This window comes from Hyaena hyaena, unplaced genomic scaffold (genome assembly GCF_003009895.1).
Source record: "Hyaena hyaena isolate Hyena2069 unplaced genomic scaffold, ASM300989v1 scaffold_599, whole genome shotgun sequence".
Classification (NCBI taxonomy): domain Eukaryota; kingdom Metazoa; phylum Chordata; class Mammalia; order Carnivora; family Hyaenidae; genus Hyaena; species Hyaena hyaena.
In genome coordinates, this window is record NW_024081230.1 from 956,731 (window position 1) to 973,884 (window position 17,154).

At 34.9% G+C, this 17,154-nt stretch overlaps 1 protein-coding gene across 8 annotated transcripts in view; it reads right to left on the minus strand.

Moving 5' to 3' along the window:
• Nucleotides 1-17,154, minus strand: part of RALGAPA1 (Ral GTPase activating protein catalytic subunit alpha 1) — a 259,277-nt gene that overhangs the window by 129,455 nt on the left and 112,668 nt on the right. For 5 of the 8 annotated variants that reach the window (XM_039256998.1, XM_039257005.1, XM_039256999.1 and 2 more), the window contains 8 exons: nt 15,352-16,905; nt 13,450-13,574; nt 11,424-11,640; nt 9,932-10,108; nt 4,542-4,694; nt 1,686-1,879; nt 1,353-1,451; nt 449-604 (listed from right to left, as the gene is read on the minus strand). In XM_039256998.1, the coding sequence (XP_039112929.1) occupies nt 449-604; nt 1,353-1,451; nt 1,686-1,879; nt 4,542-4,694; nt 9,932-10,108; nt 11,424-11,640; nt 13,450-13,574; nt 15,352-16,905 (2,675 nt within the window). The remainder of the gene's footprint in view (nt 1-448; nt 605-1,352; nt 1,452-1,685; nt 1,880-4,541; nt 4,695-9,931; nt 10,109-11,423; nt 11,641-13,449; nt 13,575-15,351; nt 16,906-17,154) is intronic. The other 3 variants (XM_039257004.1, XM_039257003.1, XM_039257006.1) reach the window with 1 other exon arrangement.

Below are 17,154 nucleotides of genomic sequence, written 5' to 3' on the forward strand. Positions count from 1 at the left end.
ATAATTGCCACTGTGTTAATACAATCTATGGAAATAAGAAAATGTGATGCGCTAACTTTTAGAGAGGAAAAAACCTCAACTATTTCACAACTAGATAAGCACATCCACACACCTCTAGTGCCAATTATTAAGTAACAATTACAAAACACCCAAGAGTAAATACATTAGGACTTTGAAAGAAGATGTAATCAGTCTAAGCAAAAGATGGTTTAGTATCTTTAAGAAGCAAACTAGTTGTTACAATATTAGAGGAAAGATACATTTAATAATCAAATCAATTCCCTAACATCTTTCCACTATGTCTCAAGAACAAATGAGGTTACAAAATGAAAGAAACTTATAAATAAATGACTAGAGAGTATTTTTAATACTAGGCCTTAAAAGTTGAGAGTTAAATAATAATCGAAGATAAACTTGTAAAGCAATTGGTTATAAAACGTATATTTACCTGATCATTATGAAGTAATCCACAATGCATTATATTGTAGAAATGTGTTAGAAAATCTCTATTTGGAGAAACATCTTGTCTTCTTTTCATTGTATTACAAATAAGTTTGTAAGCATGTAATTTACCTTGTTTATATTTATCAGTCAACATGGTTGCCTATAATTTAAAGATATTGGTTTTAATATTCAAATACTGTTAAACTGACATAGCAAGCAATATATTTGTTTTTATGTTGGCCCAATTTCTTAATGAATTAAATATCAGGATTACTGAAACTACGGTTATCATTAAAAATATACAGCATAGGTTATGAATAACCACACACTGTTCCATTTAGGAAAATGCACCAAATATAGCAAATGACACCTTAAAGAATTAAATCTTTAAAAGCAGGGGTGCCTGGGTGGCTCAGCTGGTTAAACATCTGGCTCTTGGTTTTGGCTCAGGGCATGATCTCACGGTTTGTGAGATCAAACCCCTCATCAGACTCCACACTGACAGCACGGAGCCTGCATGGGATTCTCTCCCTTTCCTTCTCTCCCCGTCTCTGCCCCTACCCTGATGACGCTGTCTCTCTCAAAATAAATAAACTTAAAAAATAAAAAAAATGAAAGTACACAGCATATTCTCTGATATAAATTTGAGATTTTTACTTCACTGAAATACAATTGAAAACATAATTTTCTAAACTCACTTTTGTTTTATTAAATAAGGAAAATGATGCACCAGTAATAACAACTGTGCTCTGCTCATTCTCCTCTCTATATAACTCCCAATGAAAAGTCACAAACTGAGTGTTTTAGAAAACTTTACAAAAGCTAAAGAATTAACTGTTTAAAACCGATTGCATATGTATTTATTAAATGAAACATTTTAATTATAGATTTTTATATATTAAGCTTACCTTGAAAAGCCAAGGTGTAAGAATTCTCAGTGGAGGAATCAAAACTGGTGGTGAAGGGGAGGTCAAGTTATCAGTTGAAATGCCAAGGTTATCTCTAATCTGTAATTTTCAAATAAGATGCAACAAATCTATGAAAAGTGTTCTTCCAGTTTGTTTTTTACCTTAAACTTGAGTTCAAGTCCAATTTCTATCACTGACTATATATTTAAACATGGTTCAGTGACTTTACCTCGGCAAGCACCAGTTTATGTGGGGGCGGGGAGAGGGAGCAATGTGACCTAAGGCTTCTATGAATTCTTAACATTTTCTTGGTTTTTCTTTTTCTTTTTTTACCTTAGCTAGATTTTGCCAAAGCTCACAGAGGTAATCAAAAACTTGGGCATGTATTTCAGGATCCATAATAGCGTTGACGTCTCCCAAAATGCCTAGCATTCTTCGCCACATTACAGTGGCAACATCAGCATGCCATCCTGTGAGGGTACCTCCTGCCATCACACTACAGCATTCAGATGGAAATTCACTGATTTCTATAAAATAAAATAATATGTTGGTGTCAGTAATTTTCCTAAAGAATCACAAAAACAAAAATGAGTCAAATTAAGAACCTTAAATATCTATAAAAGCAAATTTTAAAAATGTCAATAGGCACTAGTGTTATTTTTTCCCAGTAAGATCAAAACTTCACCAGTTCATAATTCCATACTATGGCAGTAATTACTTATTCAATTTATCTAAGAAGGAAATGATGCTGATACCAGGTCTTTATGGCTGACATAAAGATCATATTTATAAGTATGTACTCTCTTTTATCAAATGACTACACTTCAGGTTGTATAATCAAATTAACAGAATATATCAGGCTGAAAGCAGATCCTGTAGGAAGTCTTCATAAGTCTATTTCTTTACACTTAAAACTTCCAAAGACAGATTTCTATATTTCACAACTAAATCAGGCCTAGTATTAAAAGGGTATGGGAAAATTAACATTTTTATTAAAACTTAAAAATAATCTAAAATTTTCATAATTATATTTATTAATATTAGCAAGATCATATGTAAGAAATATAGGTAACCTTGGATCCTAGTCTCATTTCTGTTATTAATTATGTGATGGCATACAAATTATTTAATAACCTTCCTAAGGCTATGCTTCTCATGATAAAATAGATGGTTTAGCTAAACATCATTATAGGTCTCCTCCAGCTTAAAAAACATCCATTATTCTATTCAGTGTATATAACAAAAAAGGCGAAATCATTACTAAGTAAAGATTATTCCTACTTGATAATATCCCAATGTGCTCATAATTTACAAGTTCATTCTTAATTTATGTACATCCTTTATGCCTAATGTTTAACTTTTTCTCTCTGTGCACATAAAGTGTACAATACCTGATTATATTATAAAAGTTCTAGTCTTTCATAATAATAAAAAATAACCATCTGGTGTTAAGCCCACTGAAATACAACAAAACAAAACAAAAAAAAAAACACTATTAACATCTCCCTACTCTACAGAACCTTCATAATATAGTAAAAAATCAACTGATTTGTCTCTAACTTTTCCCTCTCAAAAACAAAGTTTTAAATAATTGCAAAGCAAGCAATAATGTGTGATCCTCCTTTGCATCCTAGATTGGGCTGATAGTGGTGTGGTATAGCTATAAAGGATATTCTTATTGGAATAACTGAGGAAATTTGACTACGGATTAAAAACTGCAGTGACAGGGGCGCCTGTGTGGCTCAGTCAGTTAAGTGTCCAACTTCTGCTCAGGTCATGATCTCGCTGTTCCTGAGTTGGAGCCCCACATCAGGCTCTCTGCTGACAGCTCAGAGCCTGAAGCCTATTTCAGATTCTGTGTCTCCTTCTCTCTCTCTACCTCTCTACCATTCTTTCTGTCTCTATCTCAAAAATAAACAAACATTTAAAAAAATGGCAGTGATGTTTCAATGTCAAATATGCTGAATGTGGCCATTACAGTGTGGTTATGCAGGAAATACTAAAGTGTAAAGGGTCTACAATTTGCAATTCACTACTAAATGGCTCAAGACAGACAGAAAGAAAGACAGAAAGACAGAAGGAAGGACAGAAGAAGGGAAAGGAAGAGAAGAGAAGAGAAGGGAAGAGAAGGGAAGGGAAGAGGAGAGAAGAGCAGAGCGGAGCAGAGCAGAGCCGAGCCGAGCCGAGCCGAGCCGAGCCGAGCCTGGGTGGCTCAGTCAGCTAAGCTTTCAACTTTTGATTTTGGCTCAGGTAATGAGATCACTGTCATGATATCAGCCAAACCATACACCTGGCTCTGCGCTGGGTGTGGAGCCTGCCTGGGATTCTCATTCCCTCTACCTCTGATCCTTCCCAACTTACATGGGTAAAAAAGAAAGGAAGGGGGATGGCAGGGTTGTTTTTGTGCATGTGTGTATGCAGATACAGAGATAAAGTGGTAAAATATTAACAACTGGTGAATTCATCTAAAGATTTTAATGTGTAATCATTCTATGGTGTTGCAACTTTTCTATAAGTTAGAAATTTTTTCTAAATGTTGGGGAAAGAAACTAAAAAAATAGATGAACTAAAAAATGCAGACCAAAAGGAAGAAAGAAAAGGCCAAAATAATCCAGAAATCAGACAATCAGGGTTATGTAATTATAAGATAAATGCGTATTATGAGAGTACCTTAAAACAATAAGGCCAGAGGTTACAGAGAGTAATGTACTGCAGCACCAATGAAAATTAGCATTTTATATTATTCATTGTTTCATGTATAATTGCAAAATGACCTTTTATCCTGATCCTTTGTTACATTATGTAAGACTTAGCAGAAATAACTTTTTTAAAAACTTGCAGTTTCTAAGGTTTCCTAGTCACATTTTAACATTTACTTAAAAATACTTCCTGCTTTAGGAAATGGCATCATCTCAATAAGTGATAATGTAACACATAAAAATAATGCAATCACTAATGCCAGGACTGTAGTCAACTATAATAAAATAACAAATATTAGACTATAAATATTTTTCTTTGCAAGCAAGAAAAAATGTTAAGTAACAAATTTTCAAAAGATTCACAAAAGTCCAAAAGACTTATAATAATACTCTAACTATATAATCAAAAGTTTAAGATGTCTAAATTAAGATCTCCTAACACTAATGCCCTGAAAGGCAAAATGGCAAATATCTAATTTCCAAATATTGCCTAGGTCATCTGGTGTCTGAAGAACAGAATGGTGGAGCTTCTCATCAAGCTGTAGATCTTTCTGTTCCATGTGATCTATATTCAGTGTGGAAGGAGAAGGCGTCTGTGACCTGGATCCCAGAGCTGAATGGACCGGAGATGCACTTTCTGAACCTGTGAATATAATTTCATAAACTTACCATAAAGAGAATATTCAATACCCTCTACCTAAGATGTAATGCTTAAAGCCCCAATAAGACAAAACTGAGAAGGATCAAAGGATAAAATAGGTTATAAATTGGTCAAACAGGAAAAGAAAATCATAATACTATACAAGATTTTGTATCTAGGGGGTCTCATTTGATTTCTTCCATGGGACTAGTATGAAATCAGAACTGACATACCAGTTAATAGAAGCCATCTGTGAAAGTGAGAATGTCTACTCCCTTCCTGATCCAGCTAGAGAAACTCTAGTATCCACCAATACTCTATTTCACTTACTTCAGACTTGGGGCTATTCCCGAGAAGAACTTGCTCTGTGTGACTCTCTATCTGCTACTATCATTGCTAGCCTGGTTTATGGTGGTCCCTGATGGTCCCCAGTCTTCAGTCTCCCCCTCAGCCTTATTCCTTCCTCCCAGTTCATTCTTCATAAGGCAGCAAAAAGATCTAAAAATCTCATCTGATATTACTTCCTTATTTAAAATATTCTATGGCTCTTTACTGACCACAGCATAAGCCCAAACTTATTACAGTGTGTTTTTCAGTCTTTCTTCGACTTTCTGATCACTCCATAATTCCCCTGGTACTTTTAAGTTCTAGCCATAGAAAGTGAACTTCTGGTATTTATCAGAATGTAGCATACCTCTGGTCTTTTCCACATGTTTTTTCCTTTGCATGGAGCCCTAATCCTGTTCTTATAGGTCTGGTTAACTTCTTTTATTTTTCAGATCTTACATTAGACACTTTTTCCTGAGAAGCCTACTCACTATTGACCTACCCAGTGTGAATAAGGAGTCTCTGCCATATGCACTTGTACTTCCCATTATACCACTTATCACACTGACTTGAAACTCACTGTTTAGTTTTAAATATCTTCACTCATGCAGAAACTCTGTAAGAACAGGGATTGTATCTATGTTACATCCAGAAGTATTGCTGGTGCCTAGTATAGGATCTGGCACATAGCAGGAACTCTTGTTAATTTAAATTAAGTATAGCATAAATTAATACCTATTGAACACTTTGTGGTGGTTGCAGTGGAGTGATGCTAGTACCAAGCAAGCCACTAAAATATTAGGAGTTTTCAACAGGAAATCAATAAAGACAGATCAGCCTTAAATGACACATTAGACCAGATGGACTTAAGTCATATGTACAGAACATTTCATCCATAGCAGCAAAATACATATTTTTCTCAAGCGTACATGGAACATTCTCCAGGATAGATCACATGTTAGGTCACACAAGTCTCAATAAATTCAACAAGGCTGAAATCGTATCATGCATCTTTTCTGACCACAACAATATGAAACTAGAAATCAACTACCAGAAGAAAACTAGAAAAACTACAAATACACAGAGATTAAATATGTTTCCAAATAACTACAAGGTGAATGAAAAATTAAAGGAAAAAAATTTAAAAGTTCCTAGAAAGAAATGAAAACAGAAATATAACATACCAATATCTATGGAAGGCAGCAAAAATGGTTCTAAGAGGGAAGGTCATAGCAATATATGCTACCCCAAGAAAAGAGAAATCTCAAGTAAACAATTTAATTTCATACCTGGGGAAACTAGAAAAAAAAGGGCAAAGCTCAAAGTTAGTAGAAGGGAAGAAATAATAAAGATCAGAACAGAAATAAATGAAATAGAGACAAAAAAGACAATAAAAGAGAGCAATGAAACTAAGAGCTGGTTCTTTGAAAACATAAAATGACCTAAACACATAAGAAAAAGAGATAGAACTCAAAGTCAGAAAAGAAAGAAAAGACGTTACAACCAATACCACAGAAATACAACCTAGAGGAAATAATAAATTCCTAGAAATTATTATCTTCCAAGATTGAATCTTGAAGAAATAGATATCTGAATGGACCCATCACTAGTGAGGAGACTGAATCCAAAATCAAAAACCTTCCAATGAACAAAAGTCCAGGACACACAACTTCATTCATGAATTCTACCACACACTCAAAGAATACTGAACACCTATTCCTCTCAAACTCTTCCATAAATTGAAGAGAAAAAAAGCTTTCAAACTCATTTTACAAGGCCAGTCTTATCCTCATACTAAAACCAAACAAGGATATCACAAAAAAAGAAAATTATAGGCCAATATCCCTAATGAACATTGATGCAAAAATCCTCAAAATATTAATAAACTGAGTTAAACAACACATAAAAACGATCATACACCATTATCAAGTGGGATTTAGTCCAGGAAGACAAAGATGGTTCAAAATCCATAAACCAACTAATGTGATACATAATAACAAAAGATAAAAATTACATGATTATTTCAATAGATCAAGTATTTGACAAACTTCAACACCCATTTATAATAAAAACTCTCAACAAACTGGGTATCAATATAATAATAAAGGTCATATATGGCAAACAAACATCATAATCCATGGTGAAAACACGAAAGATTTTCCTCTAAGATCAGGAACAAGACAAAGATGCCTTGTCTTTTATTCAACAAAGTACAGGAAGTCCTAGCCACAGCAATTATGTAAGAAAAAGAAAAACAGGCACACAAGTTGGAAAGGAAAAATTAAAACTGTCACTATATACAGATCACATTAGGAAACCTGAAGATTCCACCAAAAAACTGTTAGAATAAATGAATTCATAAAGTTGCAGAGTTCAAAATATATTTAAAAGATCTGTGTTTCTATACACTAATAATGAACCATTAAAAACAGAAATAAAGAGGTGCCTGGGTAGCTTAGTCGGTTAAATGTCTGACTTCGATTCAGGTCATAATCTCATGGTTGGTGAGTTCAAGCCCTATATTGGGCTTGTGCTGACAGCTCAGAACCTTGAGCCTACTTCAGATTCTGTGTCTCCCTCTCTCTGCCCTTCCCCCAGTTATGCTCTGTCTCTCTCTCTCTCAAAAATGAATAAACATTAAAAAACAGAGAGAGAAATTAAAAAGAAAAACAATCTCATTTATAATCACATTTGAGGCTAAAGGCCTAAAACAAATTCTCTTTATATATTATGTTTTATTTTTAGAATTTTTGTGGGAATTCCAGTTTTGATGACTAAAGAGAAATAAAAAGGTGTGGTCACACTTCTTTCACATTCTGTAGTCTTTTGAAAACATCACAGTCTGATTAATAGTCTGAGGGCTTTAAGAAAATGAGAAGAAACCCATGTAGTTTACTTGAGAGCATGATGTTTAATTCTTCCTTCCTTCAAAATAGATGGTCCCCAGGTTAAGGGACACATATTGGTGGGATTCTTTTGAGTCACAGTCTGGGAGGGTTATGCAGTGGATCTCTAAATCAGAAAATTTCTCAGCCATTTTATTATTTCTACTTTGAAAGTCCACTCTTTTAAAGTTCATTAACTCTCTACACTGTCCAAAAATTTAGAGTTTTTATAGTATTAAAATTTGTGTGACAGTAGAAAATAAACCCCTACATTTAGTTTAAGTCACCCATTTTAAGTGCATAGTTATATTAATTTGGCAATTGTATGCATTCCATAATCAATAATACAATCAAAACATAGAACTGTCCATCAGCATGAAAAGCTTTCTTGTGCCCAAGTGCAACTGATCCCCTGCTGACTTCCACCCCCAAGTAATTACTGATCTTCGTCACTATAGTTTTGTCTTCTCTAGAACGTCCTATACATGGAATAGTAAAGTATGATATGTAGTCTTTTGGATTTGACTTCTTTCATCTAGCATGTTTCTGAGAATCAGCTATGGTGGTTTCGCGTATATTAAATTTTTTTTTTTCTGAATACTATTCTAATGAATATTCAGGAATGACTACATTACAATTTGATCATCCATTCACTAGTTGCTGGACACTTGTGCTGTTTTGAATTTTTAGCTACTGTGAATAATGCTGTCATGAACTTCCATATACTGCTTCCTGGGGTAAATACCTAGTAACAGTCATAAGGTAAATACATGTTTACTTCTAAAAGACACTGACACATTTTGGCCGAGAAACCTTCCCATTTTGCATTCCCATGAGTGACACGATATTCCCAATTGCTCTACATCCTCTTCAATACTTGGCACTGTCAGTGTTTTTAACTGGAGTTGTTTAATGTATGTATAGTAGTATCTCATGGTTTTTATTTACATTCTCTGATTACTAGTAACGTTGAGCATCTTTTCATCTATATTTAGTTTAAAAACAACTGTAATAAGAGCTGTTTATTATAAAATAAGAATTTTGTCTAGTATCTCTCTTTGTATAACTTAAACTCTGTAATAACAGGACTATGATCTAACTCAGTTGGCTCCTGTCCTGTACTCAGTCTCTATTATGTAATGGGGCAGGCTACAGTTCTTACTAATCCTGAGAGATAGGAGTGGAAAAGAAGGGGTCGGATGGGAAAACAAAGGATGGGTTTCTGCTACCAAGGATTTCACTGGTCAAATTTCATGTTTGATTTGGCTGAGGAACTGTGCTTGACTAATTCAGACAAGCAGAAATCAGTATGCAGTCTTGTAAGTTCCAATGAACCACAGGATACAATATTAATACCTTAACTAGAATCAGCCGTCAAAAAGCACTGAAGTACAGTGAGAGCCAGAGCAATCTGGATCACAGAATGGCACCACTGAACTAAGGGCGGGTAGCTATTCAGGATCCCTCTGGTCCCTGTACTAACCTTGCAATAATGTGACCCTACATTTCATGACTGAATTTCTTGGATCCTGCTCATCATATATTTGACCACATATTTTTAAAATGCTGAAAAGAATAATTTACTACTGTATAAACATAGAATATTGGTATATTAATAAGTAGGCCTTCTATTAGGCAGTATTCCCTACAGTTTCCATAATAGATACTTTGCCAAAGAAATCTATAAAAATCTGGGCTGAATCTGAAAGATGATGAAAAAAGAGAATACTTTTCAACAACTTTTTGGTTATCATTTAAAGATCACCACAGGAAATGCAGTGATCCAAACACATAACATTTTGCATACAATACTAGAAGTTCAGCTAATCCCCCGAAACTTATCCATGTAGACTCAGGTCAAGAAACTCTTATATTAATGTATTTTTTCCTCCACTTTTCCATAAAGATGAATGAAAAAAAAATACTTAAACAGAATTATTTAAAATCTATCAAATAAAATCCTAAACATATTCTTTGGTGGCTTAAAATAAATGCATTTAAGGAAGACATTCCCTTGAATAAGTTTACCAGTAACCGTTGCAACTTCAGCGGAGAAAGCCTGTTGATTAAGACTGCTTGTTTCAGAATCTATCTGAAGTATGGTTAGACTAGCCACTTCTTGTTCTTCAGCACTCTGATGATGGCCAGAACCTGAGTCCAGATCAGCAGAGGATGCAATCCCAGCATCAGCTCCAAAGCCAAAATCTATAGGAAGAAGAAATGCTAGTAAACAGAAGTCTCAACTATGAAATAAAAATATTTACAAGAGACACAGCTACTTTAGCAAAATGATTAAACATTAAAATTCCCCCTATTCTAGTTATATATGCTCAAGTCATGATCTCGCAGTGCATGAATTTGAGCCCCGCATCAGCTCTGTGCTGACAGCTCAGAGCCTGGAGCCACTTCAGATTCTCTCAGATTCTCTCTCTCTCTCTCTGCCCCTCCCCTGCTCATGCTCTGTCTCTCTCTCTCAAAAAATGAATAAACATTAAAAAAATTTTGTAAAGGCTCTCATAGTTTATTACTGACAATAATGATTAAACATGCATATGATGTATCATCACTATTATCTATGTTTTTTGAAAGCTAGTAATATGCTTTTCAAGTACAAGTATATGTAATAAAAACGGCACACAGATGGTAAAAAACATTTTTCTCTAGATCATATATTCCAATGTGAGATGAGTAAAATATAGTCCATGAGGGCAAGAAACATGTTTCTCCAATGCATCTCCCAGCTCTTCATTAACGTGGCTCCCAAAGTTTTCATGTTTTTTTCTTTATTTTTAGTTTATTTTGAGAGAGACAAAGAGAGAGCATGAGCAGGGGAAGAACAGAGAGAGAGAGAATCCCAAGCAGGCTTCAATCTATCAGCATGGAGACAATGTGGGGCTCAAATCCACAAACTGTGAGATCTTGACCTGAGCCAAAACCAGAGTTAGATATGTAACTGACTGAGCCACCCAGGTGCTCCCATGTTCTTTTTTTAAAATATCAATACTCTTCATTGCCAAGTGTATAGCTAGCTATGTGGTAGTGACACAGCACCAAATAATACCACCACTATCATTTTAACATAAAGTGATTATTCAAGAAAGGATCTGAACATAATTGTACTGAACATACTGAAGCACTGACATTAATTAGACAGTGGTTCGCAAATATGAATGCATGAAGTAACACCAACTCATAACCGTGACTGTCCTTTATTCTAATATCAAGTCAATTGTAATTTTCTTTCCTTTGTGTATGTCTTAAAATATTTGTTTGTTTTATGAAAGGGCAGTGGTCTTGTTTTTTAAGTGACTTTAATTTAGTTTGGTGAAATAAAGTGATTGTAACTTGAAGTGATTCCCTAAAACTTCCTTTGGAATTTCACTGAAAAATGAAATAAAAATATGCAGGAAAGCCATCTAAATAACATTAGGGAGGAAGGTGATGGTTACATAAACCATAAGTCTCAAACAGAAAACAATCAACAAAAAAACATATTGTTCAAATAGAAAAAGATACTTGCTGTCAAATTTTCGGCCATCATATTGGAAAGCGCTGAAAGAATCCGAATGACTATCTGAGCTGATAAGATCACTGCTCCCTGCACTGGCAGGAGAAGTCCATTCTGAGGGCACACCTGGGTCATCAATAGGGCGCATCTGGTTTTGCTTGTTTAGAACATCAGGGAGGTCTTTGGGAATTTCAAGACTACCTGGGCTACTTCCCCTTCTTGTCATAGTCTAAAAAAACAAGAAAACATTTTACCATTAAAAAATTTACTCTCATTAAACATCTGAAATATTGAATTGTCAAGACAATCATCACAATAAATACTGAGGTGTAGGGCCTGAGTCAGGAAGGGGAAAACACATTAACTAAATAATCTATATAACTGTATGGAGCCATAACCTGAACTACTGTTGGTTTATCTAAAGTAGAGACCCAATTATTATATGGTACTAGGTCTAGACTCTTAAGCCTCAAAAGAATCCACAGATTCAAGTTAAGATAGTAGAAAGAGCCAAGTATTCAATTAAAAAAAGCAGCACCAGATAGAAATAGTGGAGGGAGGAAAACATGATGGCAAAGAGGTTACTCTATAATGATTATATAATGATTCTTTTATTTTTTTCCCATTCAAGGAAAAAAATGAAACTGAAAATAAAGAGGAAATGTAATGGAGCTAAAGACATTCATTAAAGACAGGCTGAAATCCAAATGGACTATGACCATTTAAATCAATTCCACAAGTGTTTATCTTTTCTTAATAATTAAGTATTATTAGGGGTAAAATTGCTTCTATTTTGATTTTGCCATAATTCTAATACTCGAACAAAGATAACTTTAAAATCTACTCTGAAGTTATCTGTAATGAATAAGGAATCAATACTTATACTATCAGCTTATGGGAGTTGGGTCAGAAGACCTCTTTCTTGCTAAGGGCTGGCAGTGGGCAGGAAGATAACCTATGAGCAAACAAGAAAAGCAGAAGGAAGACTAGGAAGGTGGGGCTTATACTTAAATAGGTGAGCAAACAGGTATTCTATTACCCTGGTCAAAACTATAAGCCTATTTGTTTTAGGTCTTTGAAAAAAAATATTATAAACATATAGTTTAAAAAAGGGTTCAATTTTATTAACAATAGAACTCCCCTATCATCCAGCAATAGCACTGCTAGGAATTTACCCAAGGGACACAGGAGTGCTGATGCATAGGGGCACATGTATTCCAATGTCCGTAACAGCACTCTCCACAATAGCCAAAACATGGAAAGAACCTAAGTGTCCATCAACAGACGAATGGATCAAGAAGATGTGGTTCATCTATATGATGGAATACTACATGGCAACGAGAAAGAATGAAATCTGGCCGTGTGTAGCAACATGGATGGGACTTGAGGGTATTATGCTGACTGAAATAAGTCAGGCAGAGAAGGACAGATACTATATGTTTGCACGTATAGGTGGATTAGGAGGAACTTAATGGAGGACCATGGGGGAGAAGAAGGGGAAAAAATAGTTGGGGAGAAGGAGGGAAGCAAACTATGAGAGACTCTCAAATGCTGAGAAGAAACTGAGGGCAGATAGAGGTAGGGGAGAGGGGAAGGGGGGTGATGGGCATGGAGGAGGGCACTTGCTGGGATGAGCACTGGGTGTTATATGGAAACCAACTTGACAATAAACTATTTAAGAAAATAAATAAATAAATAAATAAATAAATACAGAGAGGGAGGCAAACTATAAGGGACTAGAGAAAAAACTGATGGTTGCTGGAGAGGAGTGGGTGTAAATAGGTGATGGGCCTTAAGGAGGGCACCAGTGATGAGCACTGGGGGTTCTATGTAAGTGAATCGCCACATTCTACTCCTGTGACCAATACTATACTATTATGTTAACTAACTTGGATTTAAATAAATCAATTTAAAAAAAGGGTTAAATTTTAGAGGAAGGTTGTTTTGAATGAAAATTTACACACACACAAAAGTATATGTCCTTTATTTTTCTACTCTCCTCGCTAAAACCAAATAAATAAAATAAAACAACACTTACTGAGGCATTACCACTTCGAAGTCGTTCTGCTATAAACTCATCCATCAGATCAGGAACATTAGCACTGCTGCTGCCAATATCACTATTAAGAGGGGGCAGTTTTGGGCTCATGTCCTCTTTATTGACTAAAAATAAATAAATAACTATATATAGTGAGAAAAGACTTAACTGCATTTCCTAAATTTGAAACAAACAAAAATAACCCAAAGCAAATTACCTATGCCATATCAATTATTTGCCAAACATGCATTTATGAATAATTTCTCTCCTTTTAGATTTAATTTTAAGAATTAGTAAATTGATATTTACTTTATTTAACTAAGCAGATGTTAGTCAATCTTCAGTATGACCTTAAACAGCAAGAAAGCTGATAGATAAGCACTAGGTGGAGTTAGGTTAATACTGCCTATAAAGACACTGGTATATTTATCTTTCTTCCTGCTCTATGCTTCTACTTAGGGCCTTAATAATTTAGAATTCCATTCTTCCCCAAGGAGTATTTGCAAGAAATCTATCCATTGAATCTATGCACATCTCAGTAGGATAGAAATGCATTTAAGTTTAGATAATCTATAATTGTGACATAATATCATTTCAATTTACTACAAAATCTAATTTTATTGTTTTAAGAAAAAAGAGATTTTCACAAAGGTTTTTCTATACCAAAAAAACCCACAAAAGTGATTTTGAGTTTTTTAATGACTAAATTAACAAGAAAGTTTTAAACTTGGAAAACAAACTTATAGAAAAATGATATTTATTTATTTCACATTATGCTGTTGAAAAGTTAATTTCTCTGCAATTAAAAGAAAATCGGCATTGCTTATATTCCTAGTAAAACTAAAAAGCATTTCAGGTTAAGAAAATACACTGGTCAAGAGTTCATTGTGAAATACCATGATCTTTATATTACTGGCCAGGCTTTGCTAAGCTGTCAAATACTGCCCTCAAGTGGCATTAATGGCTCAATGCAAGATGCATTATACAGCATTCTGTTAATCATGCTAACAAAACCATGTTAAACAAACAAAATCAAAACCTACCTTACTGCTGAAAGTTAATTTTCTATATTTGTAAAGTTATTTTAAATTTGAATCAAGATAAGAGAAGAGAGTTACCATAATCTTGCTTTCTGTAATCTGTCCATAGAGGTTCCATATTTAAATCATGATTGGCTATCATGAAACCTTTATGCACATCTAAAATCTCAGAAAAAAGAAAAGTACTGGTAAGTGCTTTAAGGACTTGCATTCTATACAAATGAATGCAAAACTAAAAATCCTGCAGCTTGTTTTGAAATAGCTTAAATGAAAGGTAACTAAATCCACTTTGAAATTTAAGAAATAATTTCTCCTTCAATGATAACTAAAAACGTTAGTGCTGGTTATAGGACCTTGATTTTCATTATGTTATAAAATATCAAAATAATATTCTTCCAAGAAGAAAGATAAAACCAAGCGTGATCAGCAATAAAAATAAATGAACTCAATCACCTATAGCTGGTGCCCTTTTACATATAAACTATAGGGGGCCAGGGAAGAAAGTATTCCAACTACTTAGTAAACTTAATTTCATGTCTCATGTACTACATACTCAGAAAAATATTTGATTTAGATAGATAGCCTCTGAAAGGTCATTAAAATTTTCCTATTATCTTCCTCTTTCCTATCTTGTTCAGCAGCAAAGAGGTTTAACTAAATGCCTTACAAGGGAAATTAGTAATTTAAATAAACATTTTATGCTGGGAAAAATACAGCTGGGAAAAGGCGCATGCATAACCAAACAGAGAGAAAGCAGTGACCATCCCAAAGCTTTTTGATTGCTTAGAGCTTGCTTCAGTTGCATTAAGCCAAACTGGTGCTGTCTTTCTCCTTTTGCGCTCTGCACACTGTTAGTGCTCACCTGCAGCTTTCCTTCCAAAATAGCCCATTACATGACTGTACAGATCCCTCAGTGGAGCCTCTGGTGGCATTCTGTTCTGCCTCTGTGGGGAAACATTTGCCTTCGGCTTCGAAAGAGCATGTACAACAGTTTTATAAACGCCACCCAGGGAGCCCTGCTGTAGTCCTGCCTCATGACTTGATGACCTAGGAGTACTACGACTACCTGACTGACTACTTGCAGTTCCTTCTTTTTGTAATAGAGTGGTGGGAATCTCTGCAGATTCCTTAACTGTTCTGCTACTTACTGATGCTGTACCAACTGTATCTAGAGGCCTGTACACACCAGGTTTTACTATCTCTGTAAAGCTATTGGAGCTGGTATGGGGGTTGCTGGTGCTGCTACTGCTGCTAGTACTACTGCTACTACTAAAACCACCAAGCTTCCGCAGTCTCATCTTCCAAGGCGCCTCTTTGTTTTCCAGAGGATTATAAAACTGAACTGACTCAGTAGATGGTCTAAAAGTAACATGAACAGTATTTCTTTTTTTAGTAGTAATTTTCATGATTTTGGCTCTAGGAGTTACTGTTTCAGACAAGCTTCTTTTAGTTGGAGAGAGCTTGCTAGTGTTTGTGACATGAGGCAGTCTATGGTTAAGAGGTGTTTTTAGTGTAGTTTTCTTGGCATGCATAACATGTGGGACAGTGATTTTTTCACTGATTTGCACACCCTTAACCTTTTCAGCTAGTGTTATATCTACACAGGCATCTAATTCTGTGGCTGTCTGTCTATACAGGTGTTTCCTCGTTTCTTTATCACAAGGGCCACACGAACTAGGTTCTGATGACTGTTTATCACTGTTTAGTTCCTTAGCTTTTTCATAAGTTTTTGTTCTCATAAAACTGTCTAACTGGTTAGGTGCAATACTACTCATGAAGACAGCTGAGTTTGGTTCTTTTTGAAACTGAATGTTTTCAGGAGTCCCAACAAAAGAGGTGATATTTTCTGATGTACTTTCCTGGTCTATGTATTCTAACTTATCTAAGGATGACTGTTCATCCCTATTTACTGCAACAATCACTTCCTGAGAAGCTACATCTTTACCTAACTCATTTCTACTATGATTTTCCTGGTTTTCCTTAAAATATTCTTTCAGGGAGGAAAGAAGATCGTCATCTCCTTCAAGGTCAATGTACTGGATTTGTTCAAAAGCTGAATCTGCAAGTTCTACTGGATCTATTAAGTGACAAAGATGATCATATATGCTATCACCAACTTCCAGAGAAGACTCTCTACTATGAGTATCAGTGATGTGGCTTTCAGTGGATCTAGTTATTGAAGAAGCCTCTGTGGAACTCTGCAAGCTTGGCGCATGACGGGATGAACTGTCAATGACAGGAACTGCACCTTTGGCTCGTTCAACAGTGAATGGTTCCAAGATGTCAGAAGTGCTGCTACTTCGAGGCAATGGCTGTTCCTCATTCAAAGCACCAAAAACTTCATTTCCAGTGTCTTCACTTTGTGAAAAATGTCTGACTCTAGTTGGACGGGGAAGTATCTGAGCATCATCAATATCTGTAAAAAAGAAAAATTATGAACAGCAGCAACTATACGAACATGAAAAATACAGTATTAATTTCAACCATACCATAAGCATATGCTTAAAATTTAAAAATTGAATATTTTTGTAAGCTCAACGAAATAAAATATATTAAAAGTAGAAATCTGTTTTTAAATAATGATGGGCACAAGCCAATATAGCATGTAGTGTCAATGAATTAGAAAACTATCAGAATATATTTTAAAATGTTAACATGCATAGTA